General features: G+C 37.6%; 1 protein-coding gene across 1 annotated transcript; it reads right to left on the bottom strand.

The window, feature by feature from the left end:
* Positions 1 to 289: 289 nt before the first annotated feature.
* LOC109432313 (uncharacterized) lies at positions 290 to 14,463 on the bottom strand. The gene is made up of 6 exons (XM_019708652.3): positions 14,264 to 14,463; positions 1,838 to 2,200; positions 1,547 to 1,777; positions 981 to 1,481; positions 661 to 921; positions 290 to 591 (listed from the first exon to the last, which is right to left on the bottom strand). Exons 1-6 carry the CDS (start codon positions 14,325 to 14,327, stop codon positions 404 to 406), a joined length of 1,608 nt encoding a protein of 535 aa, XP_019564197.3. The 5' UTR covers positions 14,328 to 14,463; the 3' UTR covers positions 290 to 403.
* Positions 14,464 to 15,467: the final 1,004 nt, after the last annotated feature.

The raw sequence follows: 15,467 nt of genomic DNA, 5'->3' as shown, positions 1-15,467 counted from the left end.
ATCCAAATACTTGGCGTCCTTTCGAAGTACCTCTAGGGACAGGAGCTGGCGATTAGGGGAGGGTCATTGATAAAGAACTTGCGAGGATTGCCATATCCTTTTGCATAGGAAATATCAGGCCTTCACTCAGGCACTACAACGCCTTAGAAGACGAAATGCGTTGAGCTAAGCTATTATATTATATCGTGCCTCGAACTCCTGTCAATTTAACTGCTTTGAGAATGAATATTGTACTTAGTGATATCAGTTCCTCGGAACCAAAACTAATTAAAAACGTGAAACCAACTAGTTAAATGAATAAAAACAGGTTCCTCTTGTCTTTTATTCCGAAATCCAATTAAGTTAAAACACATTATTTACATCACAATTCAGCTTGGAGCTACCTACCAACACACTTCATAAATTACTTAAGCACTACGAACGCCGCAACGACAGCCAGCAAAATCGCACTGACGGTCTTCTGTCCGGCAGAGTTCTTCAGTCTTTCCTCCGAAATGCTGTTGCAGTTCTCGCCCGAACAGAGCAGACATTCCTTCGCCGTCAGACCCTCGCAAGCGGCCGTCTTCAGGTTGGACTGACATCCTCGTTCGACTGTGGAGTTGAATAGAAAAAAAAAGTTAGTACAAGAATGTAGACACCAGAGGTTGCGTGGCATCTTACAAGCTCCATCGGAAATTCGAGAGTAGCACTTGTCTTCGTCCTTGTACAGCACGCAGTAGCTGGACTTGGGTTCGCCGGTCAACTGATTGGAACAGGACTTGTCCGCCTCGGTTGTCTTGCACTGGTAGCACCGAAGGCGATCCGTTGGGAACACCTTACCGTTGCAGCCTTCCGCCTCGCAGGTGGTACATGTCTTACCGGTACAGGCTGTGACTTCATTCGCAGTCAAGTCTCCGTAGCAGCCTCGAGTTAGAACGCCATCTAGAAAATCGAAATGCGTGATTAAATTGATCGCGGATCGATGGATTAGAGCAACCTACCGTTATTGGTTCTCGAGTAGCACTTTTTGCCCGATACTTTGACACATGGGGTGCTGAGTGCCGTTCCCAAAAGGCAGGTCAAGTCGTCATCCTTGCTGGTCGAACACTGAAGGCATCGGTTCTCGGTTTTTAGGGTGGTGGCTTCGGCACTGTTGCAGCCATTTTCCGGGCATGTTCGGCATTCTGGGTAACCCGTGCAGGCATTGCCAACAGTTGTCAGATCGTTTTCACATCCTCGCACGACCTTATCACTTTCCAAACGTTCGTAGCATCGATTGTAGGGATCCCGGAAGTTCTTACAGAATGCCGCTTTTTCAACGGTTTGCTTTTCGGCACAGGGTGCATCTTCCGTTTCCTTGCACTGGTGACACCGGAGCCAGATGTCCTTGTTGCATCCTTCTTCATCCGAACAAACTTTACAGGTAGAATCTACATCGTTTTTGCACTTGGTCTGATCAGCTTCGGCCAACTGGGACAGACATCCACGGTGCAGGACATTATCTACCGGGAAGAACATTGGGCCGTTACAAACAAGTTGATTCGCCAGCTGTTGTTTCTTCACTTACCTTGAACTCGCGTGTAGCAAGTGTCCTCTCGATTGGGGCACTCATCGGCTACTGCTGTAGCATCTTCGCATTTGGCATCACTCAGAGACGTGCACGTGAGACACTTGGGGTAAGTCTTCAGCGCTTCTCCCGAAAGTTTGTTGCATCCGTCATCGCTGCAGAACTCGCAGTTCTTGTTGCCGGTGCAGCCGTCATCGACAGCTGGCAGACTCGACTTGCATCCACGTGTTACTGGTGAAAAAGTCCGATTGTTTCAATACAGCAATAATCAATTTACTCCAACCATCTTACCTCTATTTTCATCAGCTTTGGCATAGCATTGGTCTGCCTTGGCAAAGAGTGGGCAGAGAGCGGCTCCAGCGGCTTCCTGCGTGCCAGTGCAAGCAGCGGTTTCGCCATCGCACACGTGACACTTCATCCACCGGTCATTGTTACAGCTATCGCCAGCGCAGGATACGCATTTGGCTCCAGCTTCCTTGCATTCGGCTTGTTCTGCCACTGGGAGGTCCTTCAGACAGCCACGTTCAATTTTGCCGTCATTGTTGCGCAAATAGCACAATGTGTCATCTGTGTTGGTGCAGGCACTGACTGTTCCTACTGCTGCCACACAGCTTGCATCCGTTTCGGTGTCTTTACACTTGAGGCAGGTGAGAGCTGGGAACAGAGAAAGACAAACATCCGTTTATTCATGTGGTCACGTAAAGGTTTGATTGTGACAATTCTTCGAAGAATTACTCATGCATTGTCGAATTGAAGCGTGTAGCTCCAGCTAAACCATCTTCTGTAGGCTTCAAAGGTTCGTTGGAGGATCACGGATAATTGTATGCTTTGTGGTTGTAGGATATCAATGAGCTATGATGATGATGGTACGTCGTTTGTAAACAAGCTTCGACGTACATCACCAAGAGCACACTCCCGACTTTGGCGGGCTGTTTATTGTTGTCTCCCGACCCAAAAGATAAGCTTCAGGTCACCGTTGGAGATCATAAGCAGGCTAATAGTGACCATGATTAACTGTCAAGTCAGATTTCGATCTGTTAAAAACCGATGTCTGCATCCTATTAAAATATTGAAGTACGGGCTACTACACACTAGGCCGTCCCTTATTTTGCAAAATTTAGAAATATTATAAGTTCGTTAGTGAAAAATGATCGTTTTAGCTAAAAAATGATCGGATCAAAATTTGAAGTCCGTATCTCAAGGCTAAGTGGTCCCTCAAGGGGCCTAAAGTTGTCAAAAAATGTATGGGACCAACAAAACATGAATTTTTTTTCGACGAAACAAATACGCTATTTCACTAAAACCGGTGATTTTAGGACCCTAAAGGGCCAAAAATGTGCTTAGATTTGCGATATCTCTACTCGTTTCCAAGATATGTATTGACAAAAAACAACTGAAAAATCAGCATTTTTGACCATTTTTTAGATTCCGAAGGAAACTTACCCTATTTTGTTCAATAACTCAAAAACAAGTAGAGATATCGCAAATCTAAGCACATTTTTGGCCCTTTAGGGTCCTAAAATCACCGGTTTTAGTAGAATAGCGTATTTTTTCGTCGAAAAAAGTTTCATGTTTTCTAGGTCCCATACAATTTTTGACAACTTTAGGCCCCTTGAGGGACCACTTAGCCTTGAGATACGGACTTCAAATTTTGACACGATAATTTTTTAGCTAAAACGATCATTTTCCACTAACGAACTTATAACATTTCTAAATTTTGCAAAATAAGGGACGGCCTACTACACACTTTGTTCCAGAAGAATGAGGAGAAGGTTCACTTACAACAGAGGCTGTAATTCTTCTTTTTAATGGCTCGACGTCCCCACTGGGGCTTGGCCTGCCTCGCTTCAACTTAGTGTTTTTTGAGCACTTCCACAGTTATTAACCCTCGAGCAGTCGCGTCTTTGATTACCTGCAACGGCGCCACGCTCACGATGTGTACCATGAGTGTGTATTTTTCATGGTGCGTGTACACAGTACACGACGCGACCGCTCCCGGGTTAATTGAAGGGCTTGCTTTGCCTGCCATTGCATGAATTTGTATATTGTGAGGTGAAGTACAACGATACACTATGCCCAGGGAGTCGAAAAAAAATTCCCGACCGGAACGGGAATCGAACCCGCCTTCTCTGAATTGGCGATCCTTAATCAATAGGCTATCTGGAGACCCCATGGGGACCTATGTTTTACTTAAGTGGCCTCAAATTTTTGGTTGATGTATACATTTTGAGGTGTAACTCCAAACCTTGCTCCAAACTTTTGGTCGATGACATCTATAGTGAATTTACTGAAAAACTTTTTTCCTACATTTTTTAGCCAAGTTCGGCAAAAACCAGTTGAAAGTTAATAGAAAATAGGTTATATTGTCGCTCTCATCTTAAAATTTCCAGGGACACTGCCGTAAGTTTAAATTGATTTTTTAGAAATTTCGGCAACTGAACCTAAAAATTAACATACAAATATTTTTGAAAAAGTTTCACTTAAATAATTCAAAGTTTCTTTGACTTATTATCTTCAGAACAAGACCTGTTTTCTTGGAATCGGACGTAAATTGGCGGAGATGTAGACCCAGGATTCCCCACAAATTTCCCTAGACAATCTTCTACGACCTCTTAAAAAAAACTATCAAATCTATTTGACTTCATTCGGAAAATTTCTCCATAGATTTCTTCAATTTCTAGCAGGGACCACTTCAGATATTTCACTAGCTTTTTTCCTACTTTTATCGAAGGAATATTTTTAACGACATTTCATAGATTGCTTCAAAAATTCTTTCATGATCTTTTTTCGGGAATTCTTTAGTAATTTCTTTAGGAATTCTCTTACAGATTTCACCAGAAATTTCTCAAAAGGATTATTTTGAAAACCTTCCATGCACAGCTTCAGAAATTGCTCTAAGGAGTCTTATAGAAATTTTCCAGGAATTTTTCCGTAAACTCTTCCAGCGATTCCTTCAGAAATTTCTCTGAGGCATTTTTAAGAATTTCTGCCTGGAAGGCCTTTGGAGATATTTTTGATGGAATTTCTTGATTTTTTTCCTGGGATTCCTTTAGAAAATTCATAGTTCCCTTTGGAATTCCCTCCAAAGTTTTCTAGAGCTCTTGGCGGATCGACTGAGAAGTTTACTGTAGGAATAAACGGCTACGCAGTCTTCAAAACGGAAAACGAAGTTTATTGTTTGCCCGACGTTTCGACACTGGGGGTTTGTGTCATCTTCTTTTATTTTTCATCAATTCTACCAAAGAATTATAATTTCAGAAAGCGGTTCAAGAAACCTGTCAAGAATTCATCAACAGATTCCATCAGAAATGCTTTCACGGATAATTTCTGAGAATCAAAAGTTCATAATTTCTCTTAGAATTTCTTCAGAAAATCTTTCTTTCATAAATTCTTCCAGATTTTCTTCAGAATTTACTCCAGGAATTCGGTCTTAAAATCTTCCAAGGTTTCTTTCAGAAACTCCCCCAGCGATTTCTTTAGAAATTCTTCCGATGATGTTTTAGAAAATTTCTCCAATGTTTTAAGAATTTCCCCATGAATTCTTCCAGGAAGATTGCCATGTGTTTTTTTCTGATAATCTGCCAGGGATGAAAAGAAAAAAAAGAAAATCGTTCGGAAGTTTCTCCGGGCATCCAGACATGCAGAAATTTCAAAAAAAAAATCGGCATTTTCTGCAGGCATTCTTTATGATTTTATTTCAACGATTCTCCTAATTATTCCAGTGTTTTCTTCAGAAAATCTCCCAAAGATTCCTTTTAAAATTCGTACAGCTATTTTTTTTTTTTTGAGAATTTCAACAGAGATTTGTTCGGACTGAACAACTTCCTTCAGGTATTTATCCGCAAAATCTTGCAAGAATTCTTCCAGAGATTCTTGCATTATTACTCTCTGTGATTCAGGCAGGAGCTCTTCCCAAAATTTCTGCAGAAGTTCATGCAGGAATTCCTCCAGGATTTCCTCTACGTAATTCTAGAAAATACATGAAACGAAATTCTTTCAACATTTCCTTTTTGGTTAAATCAAAACATTTTTCCACGGATTGTCTAAAGAATCCAGAAACATTTCCGAGGAATTTTATTTAGAAATATCAAATTAGGTTTCTTCTAGGGATCTTTACAAATGCGTAACAAGGCGTTTCTCCAAGGATTTCTGGAGGAATTTCTTCAAAAATACATCAATAGATTGCTTCAGGTATACTTTAAAAGAATCCTCCAAGAAGGGTTTTGCAGGAATTTTCCAAAAAAAGTCATAAAACACTTTTCTACGAATCCCATCAAGGGTGTCTCCAGGAGTTTCTCCAGATATTTCTCCAGGAAGTTTTTCAGAAATTCCTTCTGAGAGACCTCCGAAAACTTGAGCTTCTGCCAAATCTCTTCCATGGAGTTTTTAAAAAGTTCCTCTAAAAAAAATCTTTTGAATCTTTTTCTGGTGCGATAAGAGCACAAAAAAGAAAAAAAGAAAATTCTGTAGGAAATCGGGCAGAAATAAAAAAAAAACCTGGCAGATTTTTTTAAAGAACCACTGCAGAAATTCCAAAACACGAGAATTTTTAGAAGGAGTTTTTGGAAAAAAAAAATCCTGGGATAGAAATCCACACAGAAGAATTTCTTGAATACTTCCTTACAAAAAATCAGAATCATCGCCGAAAAAAGCTCTGCAAGAATTGCTGAATAGAGGTTTGGGTGAATTCTAGGAAGAATACCTGGTGGAAATTCTGAAGAAAAATCTCTGGAAGTTCCAGAAAAATCGCTTTTAAAATTTACAGAGAAATTTCTTAATAAATACCTGAAGTAATAATCTGAAGAAAACTCTTCTGGAATTTTATAAAAAAAATCTTTGGAGAAATTCCTGGAGAGATCCTAGAAGAAGTTTTTGCATAATTTCTGGAAAAATCCTAAAGAAAAACTTTTGGGGAAGACTCTGTTGGATGCCTGAAGGAATTTGAATACACCCGTAGACTAGCTGCAGAATGAATCGTTTGAGATTTTTTTTTGAGAAATTTCGTGAGAAACTTCTGAAGAAGACCCGAGGAAAATTCCCAGAGGAATTTCTGAAAGAACATCTGGAGGAATCCACTGAAAAATAAGAACTGCAACTGGAAGAAATCCTAAGTCGAATTTTTGCTAAAATCTAGAAAATCCTGCAAGAATCATATTAAGATGCAAATGCATTTCTGGCGATGTTCTTGGAGGTAATCGTGGAAAAAAATCTAGAGCGATCTCTAAACGTTATTTCTGAAAATAATTTGCAGGGCAAGCTCCCAAGCTTTATGATTATGTGCAATTTTGAGACACCCCATTCCAGTACAGGGAGGTGAGATTTAAAAACCATGCTTTACCTGCTCTGATTTTTCCATGATAACACTTGTGCTTGTGGTCTTCGACAAACGCGCTTGTAGCTATCTACCAGCGGCAAAAATCCATGACTTGTGATGATGATTGCAGACATTTGGACAAGTTTTCACATACTAACAGAGGTTTTTGGATGAACCGTAAAAGCAATGCAATGCTAAATTAAAAATTGGAATACTAGGGTAAAAGCTCCCTTAGTGGAGGTAGTACCAATAGTGGTGGTAGTGGCAATTTAGCACTACTTTGACCAAAAAGCTTGCAAATGGAATTTTTAATAGATGCATCATGCCTAATTAATAACATTAATTCAGTTTTGTGTTCAGGATTTGGCGGAAAACCTATTTAAAATAATTATTTTCCTTAACTTTTTTGCTCCTTTGCACCTATAGTGGTGGTAGTGTTCCTATAGCGGTGGGTCCCATAAGAATTCAATAGGATGCGCCACTATAGGAACCAACGTTCAATTTTACCTCCATAATAGGAACCATGTACCTATAGTTGGTGCAAGTGATTTATTAGCAAAAACTGAAATAAACAATGGTTTTTACATTTTTCTTAGCAAATTTATGTGAACAACTATCGATTAACGTTTTCAGACTTTTATTTTGTGGTATTATAAATTTTATTCAATTATTTTAGTATAAGGAGCTACTAATAGCACCACTATTGGTACATTTACCCTAGTTGTCTTGTCCAGACATCAGATAGAAATGATTTAGAAAACTGTTTAGGAGCACCACTTTTTCTTCTTAAAAGTTCTAAAAAAAAAAAATACAGAGTAGAGGTTGCCCCGTAAGCATTAGGCTATGGCTTATTTTCAAAAAGTTGTTGCGACCCGAAATTTGTGAGCTCTTCTGGATTCAAATTACACAAAAAAGAGAAACCTCTGATATTGGGATGGAGAAAGGAATGAGGTGGCACAAACGCCTCAAAGTTGAATTTTCGAGTAATAACTTTTTCAATTTTCAATCGAATTTTTGAAACTCTCTCAAATTTATTTTCGAATCAATTTGTAGAATATTAGGGGTAGGCGGGGCAATATGGACAACCGGGGCAGAATGGACACCATCAATATTTTGAAATATGCGAACTTTGTTGAACTTTTAATGAATGGAGAATATAGTCCATTTATCTAAAACGTAGTTTCAGGAAAGAAACATTTGAAATTAAAACTATACTTGATTTTACACGAAAAAGTTGCGTCCTCCGTTTTTTGTGCATGGAAATTATAATTTTCACACCATCTAAAATAAGATTTAGTGATTAATTTATTGCAGGTCGATTAAAACCTGATATTTCTAGAATACATGCAAGTAGTTTTGCTGTATCTACATGCTTAACATGTTTATATTTTCTTCTTATTATATCAAAAATCAAGTTTGGAAATATCTTGTGCTGCCGGGGCAAAATGGACACTCACCTTTTTGAAAGAAGCGGTAACGGAAAATATAATCTAAATCACAAACCAACCAAATTCTTCGATTTCAGTATATTTTCGATTAAATGTTCACTATAGTAGACATGCGGTAATACAAATTGGTCAAAAAACGACAGCAGTGGAAAATAGTTGTTCTAGGCACAGCTGTACATGACGACAAAAACGAAGCTTTATCCAAACAGCCTGAATTTAAATTAACTGAACAAAAATAAACTACTTCGACGTATTATTCATCCATAATAGTTGTTTTGTAATGAAATGACTTTATAGGTGTAAATAATGTACGAAATTCGTAAAAGTCTCATGGTGTCCATATTGCCCCATGGGGGTGTCCATTCTGCCCCGTATGCTTGAAGACGGTAATGAAAAACTAACATTTTTCAAAACACTTTTTGAAGTGGATAAATTATTTTTCTTCGTGAACATTCTTATGCAATAGATGCTAAATAGACTTTAAAAGGATACTTGTATCAACAAACTAAACTTTTTTGACATCTTGCCAGGTAAAGTTGGCAAAAACCTTAGGGTGTCCATATTGCCCCGCCTACCCCTATATTTATCTAATGTGACGCAAAATATCACTTTTTTTTATTTTTTTACAAAAATATTTAACTTTAGGACCCGATAACCTTGGAACCGCTTGAAAAAAAAAATCCTGTCTTTTAGCGTGCTTTTGTAGATATTTTTCTTGCCAATTAATGTTGTGAATAAACTAGCCTAAACTTAATACCTTTAAAAAATGCTTTCAAAATGAATAAATATCAAAAACTATTCAAAGCCGCGTAATTTACAAGAAAAATGAGAAATTTGGTAAAATTTTAATTGTTTTCATTCTTAGTTTCGACCTCAAGCGAAAAATGTATTCTAACTAATGATTTGGCGGCATTGAACTTTAATTTTTAGGGTGTTCTGAGGTTAACAATAAATATGATGCTTAGTATCTAGTTCTGAGTAAAAACTGCCAAAAAAACCTTCCTAAACTCAAATTTTACCATTAAAAAAAAAGAAATAAATACTTTTCTACAGTTTCTGGTGGGAAGTACGATTAAAAAAAGGGATATTTTGTTCAGGACATTTGTAGACAACAAAAATATCTACAAAAGCACTCAATATGATTTGAAATTGGTCAAACGGTTCAAGAGTTATTTTTTTGTAAAAAGAAAGAAAAAAATAAATAAAAGAAATCCTAAAAAACTCATATTTTGCGTGATTTTGGAATAATTTAATGTTCTACAAGCTTAAACAAAAATTAATTTAAGAGAGATTCATGGAAAAGTTTAAAAATCGGTTGAAAATTAAAAAAAAAAATGGCATCTAAAGTAAAGCACCTTTTAATTCCTCGAAATTTAACTTTGAGACATTTGTGCCACCTCTTTTTTTTCTTTTTTTTTGTGTCATTTGGTTTCTCAATTTGGATCATTTGGATCCAGAAGAGCTTACGAATTCGAGGTTTCAACAACTTTTAAAAAATAAGCTGCAGCCTTATAAGCATGTTTTAATTAAACCAGTAATTCCGATATATTTTTTTCGAATATCTAGGCATACCTATTTTATTCAAAAAAAAAAAAAAAATACTATTACACCGTCTTCGGCCAGAGACCACTCAGACTGAACATTACTAACATTAGACAACGGATAACACATATAACACTCAGTGGCCCAGTGAAGAATTTTCTGTTTGACGAAAAGTTTTCCCCGACTGGAGCGGGAATCGAACCCTCACTCCGAGGCTCAAGAGACACCTAAACGACTGACGCCACTAACCGCTCGGCCGCTAAGCCCACAAAACTGAGATTCTTTCGAATTTGAAAATTCTTCACTTCCTAGAAATACCCAGTCGCACATTTATAGAAATTTCTACAACAAAATTGTCAGATTTTGTTTTACAAATTTCTTGCCATGCATGTTGCTCGAACATCTTATATTTCAGCTAGGAAAATTCAAGCTTCGTCTGAAATTGGTTCATGAAGTACGCAAAACAGAGCGATATTTCAATTGATCGTTTTTTTTTTTTATAAATTCCAGTTGAAAAGCAAGGCGATCGTAGAAGAATGTTTATTTGAAATGTCTGATCCCAAGTTTAAAAAAAAAAAAATGTTCAGGGGTTTTCTTTGGTAACACCTCTTAAAAAATTTTTCCAAAATTTTTTTATCAATTTTTTTAGGGAACTCTTTTAGAATTTTTGTTTGATTTGTTTGCATATTTTTGATTGCTACGGCAAACTCTTCGATAGTTCTCTCTGAAAACTCTTTGTTTTTTATTATTTTTTTTTGTTTATTCTAAAGACATATTTCCTTTGAATATTTGTTCAGCAATTATAGTGGAAATACATTTCAAAATTCGTTTGAGAATTATTTGCTCAATATTTTTCGAATTTATTCCGGCAATTTCGTATTGATTTCTTTTTGTATTTCCGTCGGCTAATTAAATATGACATTATCTAGCAATTCCTTTAAAATCTTCGACACACAGGATATTCCTTTGGAATTGTTTGGGCAATTGCTTGGTGGTTTCTTCATGACACTTTTTTTTTGGAAGTGCCTTCGACAACTTATTTGGTATTTTTTTTGTTAATTTATTCTGCACTGCACTGGACATGACTTCAGCATTCCCTAACGGTATTTCAGTAACAATTCCTTTGGAAATCCCTTAGGCTTTTCCTTGTGTGTGCCATCAGCTATTTCTATATTCAAACGTGTAAAGGAATTGCTTCTTTTTTTTTTAATGTTTCGACAATTTTTTTGGGAACAATTCTGGCAATCACCTTGAATTTTGGAAATTCCTTAGAAAATTCCTTTAAGATTTTCTCCAGTCATTTCATTGTATTGTTTTAAATACTTGAGAGAGTATCTTATAGAATTTCCAAAGTAATAACAGACAGAATCCTAGTTTCAATAGTATTTTTAAAAATAATAACCTAAATCAATTTGCCTCTATTACTGCTGGGAAATTTCCAAAAAAATTATCGAACAAAATTTCAAAAGAATCACCGAAGAAGTTAAAAAAAAGCCCAAGAAAACCAAAAAAAAAAAAGGGATACTCAAAATAGCTGGGACAAGTAAAATTTTCACTTTTCAAAAAATGTTCAACTCGCTGTAACTTTCGAAAAGGGCATCAAATATTCTCAAATGTTTACTGTAAGTTCATCAACTAGTTGTGTATCAGTGGACAAAATTTGGAAAAAAAATCGAGCCATTCTACACGAAGTTATAAAGGTTCTAGAAACCGAATGCATTTTGATCATTTATGAATTATATAATGAGCTATTGAAAACTTTTGACTAAACTTAAAATTCTTTACACGAAAGAAAATTACTACGATTGGATTATTTTTCTATAATAACACCAATTATTTCAAAACTTCATCATCATTCCAAATTTCGAGATAGTAATTATAGTTATTTTAATGAACTAATTGACTTGAACATATTTATGTTTTAAAGAAAAGCAACCAAATAGCCGCCAATAAATTGAAAAAGTAATGGGATGCATATGAAAATGGGGCCCATATAGCCGAGGCGGTAAACGCACGGGTATTCAGCATGACCGAGCTGAGGGTGACGGGTCGGTCCAGGATCTTTTCGTAAGGGAAATTTCCTTGACTTTCTTGGGCATAGAGTATCTTCGTGCCTGTCACACGATATACACATGCAAAATGGTCATTGGCAGAGGAAGCTCTCAGTTAAGAACTGTGGAAGTGCTCATAGAACACTAAGCTGAGAAGCAGGCTTTGTCCCAGTGAGGACGTTACGCCAAGCAGAGGAGAGAGGAGGAGGATGCATATGAAAAATAGATACATTTACTAAAAAAAACATAGAATAAATGAAATCGCCTTAACTTTTTTTCTTGTTAATAATTTCAAATTAAGGAAACTGTTTTTCAAAGTTCATTATATAAGTCATAAATGATCAAAATTTCATTGTATTCGGTTCATTGAATCCGGAGATATAACAGCCCAAAGTTGGCTATCGGATAATTATACCTTTTTCTAGAACCTTTACAATTTCGTGTAGAATGGCTCGATCTTTTCCACATTTTGTCCACTGATACACAACTAGGTGATGAACTTACAGTAAAAATTTGAGAATATTTGTTACCCTTTTCGAAAAGTTACAGCGAGTTGAACATTTTTGAAAAGTGAAAATTTTACCTGTCTCAGTTATTTTAAGTATCCCCTGTACCTTGTTGGAAGTTTTGGATCAAATAAAAAAAAATCTGGAAATATTTCCAAAGAATTAGCCGAAGAAAATTCGCCAATAGGAAATTCGAAACATTTTCACACGCTAAGCTTGGAAATCCCAATTATATACTCAATCGATTCCAGTACGATTTGGCAAAGATGTTTCCAAAAGAATTTAGAATAAATTCCCACCAAGAAACTACGACCAGAAGCAATTTTGGCATTTCCAGGATGCTTTTCAATGCTGGCTCTCCAAGCACTGGAATAGAACGGAATGGGATGCCGTATAAATTCCCAAAGTAATAGCCATAGGGCTTTCTAAACGAATTGTAAAAAAAAAACAAAAAGAAGATGCAGACGAAATTCCTAAAGAAATTTTCGTTTCTAAAAAGTACACAAATTTCCCAAGCATTTGCTACAAGAATTGCGGTTTCCAAAAATTTGCTTAAAAATTTCTCAAAAAAAAGTCTAAGAAATTCTTATTAGATGTTTCTAACGAAATTTCTGAAAAACAAATTGGAAACTTTCACCAAAGGAATACCGAACTCAATTTTCGATTCAATAGCTGAGACAGTTTCCAAAAAAACTTGCCAAAAAATTCCTTGAATTAATGTAGAAGAATTCTAAAAAAAAAATGCTGACGTTAGATCAAACTGGCATCCCTAAAGTTGTGTTCTTTGCCACGTTGTGTGCAAATTTCAAATTAAGCTGTTCTTTTAATGTGGAAGCTTCCTATCTTCTGAGAAGCTTCTATAAACATAGTAACATGTGGATACAAAGCGATCATATCAACGCGAGAACGGGGGATGTTCCACAATTACTGGCAAAAGGTAATGCCATCCCACATGTCCCACATGGTGCCCTATGTGGCGGATTCCCGGTGGAGAATATTCCGGGAACCACTGTTATAGCGCATCAGCAAATTCTTGATAACATTATCTTTCAAATAAGATATTTGTTATTTGTATTGATGAAAAAATCATCATTCTATAAGAGTTTCTAGGTCATACTGACCCCAATACATTACATATTCGTAACTCTTTTTGTGGTGCCATTTTGGTTTCACCTCAAGAGAAAAGAAAATTTTTGAATGCTTCGTTTCCGAAAATTATTAAAAGTCAAGAAGTTTCATTGCGATTAGTTAGAGATAAATATTAATGCTTGAAATCACGTTTTGGGTCATTACGACCCTAATGCACAACGAATGTTAAGGACTGAAAAGTTTCTCGTATTTTATGCGCGGAGTAAAACTATCCTTGTGAACTGTTCCATATTTCACTTTTTTGACATTCCATTTATTCTCTTCTTGCCTCCCGTCTGAGACAGCTTAGTTTCCTAGGAGCACTTCCAGAGTTATTTACTGAGAGCATCCTCTGCCGAGGATCTATTTGCATGTAGATATCGTGTGGCAGACACGAAGATAATCAATGCCCAAGTAAGTCAACGAAGTTTCCTTTACGGAAGGCTCCTTGACCGACCGGGAATCGAACCCTTCATCCTCAGCATGGTCGTGCTGAATGCCCGTGCGCTTATCCTATCGATTATATGGACTTTGTGAACACTACATTAACTTAATTGTTCTCGATGAAGCACATTTCTTTGTCCGGTGATCCTTTTTTTAATCAACCAAGAATCTTCTTCAGTCACAACATTTTCAAAATTCAGTTTAATATGTCTTATCACAAAACAATACCACCAGAGTTTCAAACTTTCGCCACATATTATTCACTCATGTTCACCAATACCAACCGGTAGATTCATAAATCAGGATCATGCCCACCAGGGCCGCCAACAGCCAATTCCGACTAGCCATGATGATGGATCTGCTTGTATCCGTCTTCACTCTTCAGCTACCAATTTACTACACCTCCTAATTCACGCGAACGAACCTTCAACCCCAGACGCGAGAGTACCGTTTGAAACCGCACCGATCCGAACTGTGTAACCGCAATCCCGTTGGGAGCGGTCTTTTATAGACCTTCTCGGGCTGTGCCACGGCTGTGAAGTGGATTTGCGTATCGTAATCAGAAGGGTCCGTTTCTTGCCTCCTCAAATAGCGCGCTATAACTAGCTAGAGCTCGGGATGGGTGGCTTATCACATAATGCCAGATAGATAGGGAGGGAGCGAGAGCACTTCGCATTGACATCGCACCTGTAGGTAACTCCCGGCTGACGACGACGACCGATGGTATTCTAACAACACCGGGGTGAATCACTTCGATCAACTGCGCGGTGCTGAAGACAACAGTTTCTGATAAGGCCCAATATAAACATCGGTATGAGGTTGTACGGTCGGTGATATATGGCAACTGCTAGGGGAAAAATCCCCGAAGTTTCGCTGGAAGGTGTTTTCTGAACTGCTGTTCGAGGCAATCACAGCACCGAAAATAGTCTTGAATGAGCCCCAGAAATCGCGCTTTACGATTCTGCAGACCCGTCTCCCCAGGCATTTTTTATCTTTTTAACGCGCAAACATTTATATCTATCTAGCCCATATAAAGTCGCGAATTGAATGCCATCAACAACAATATCGCATATCGCGAACGAACGAACTCAATGTCCCAATGCCTTGCCAGTTGATGACAATGTTAATCACCAAAGTACCCTATTTCCTTCCGCAGACACACCGCAACCACACCAACCGAACCACCCATGAACCGGTGCGGTGGTGGTGCTGGATAGCTGATAACATCAAATTGGCGGGTTATCATTTCTGCGGTTAATAGATATGCGGGTCGCAACTTGTCCTGATGGCCTTCTAGCTTGTGGGTTTCCGCGAGGGATGATGCAGCAAACTGTTTGTCAAGTGCACCATATTTGTCACATCGGATAATGTATTGCCTAGGTATCGTCGCGGATACGTCATCAAGCTATTTTTAACTGTTTTGCCAGATCCGATCAGCATCTACAATATCGAACATGTAATACAAATGGTTATCTACGGCAGTACCAT

This window comes from Aedes albopictus, chromosome 3 (genome assembly GCF_035046485.1).
Source record: "Aedes albopictus strain Foshan chromosome 3, AalbF5, whole genome shotgun sequence".
NCBI classification, from domain to species: domain Eukaryota; kingdom Metazoa; phylum Arthropoda; class Insecta; order Diptera; family Culicidae; genus Aedes; species Aedes albopictus.
The sequence above is the reverse complement of the archived record's forward strand: the minus strand, read 5'-3'. Positions and strand labels throughout refer to the sequence as shown.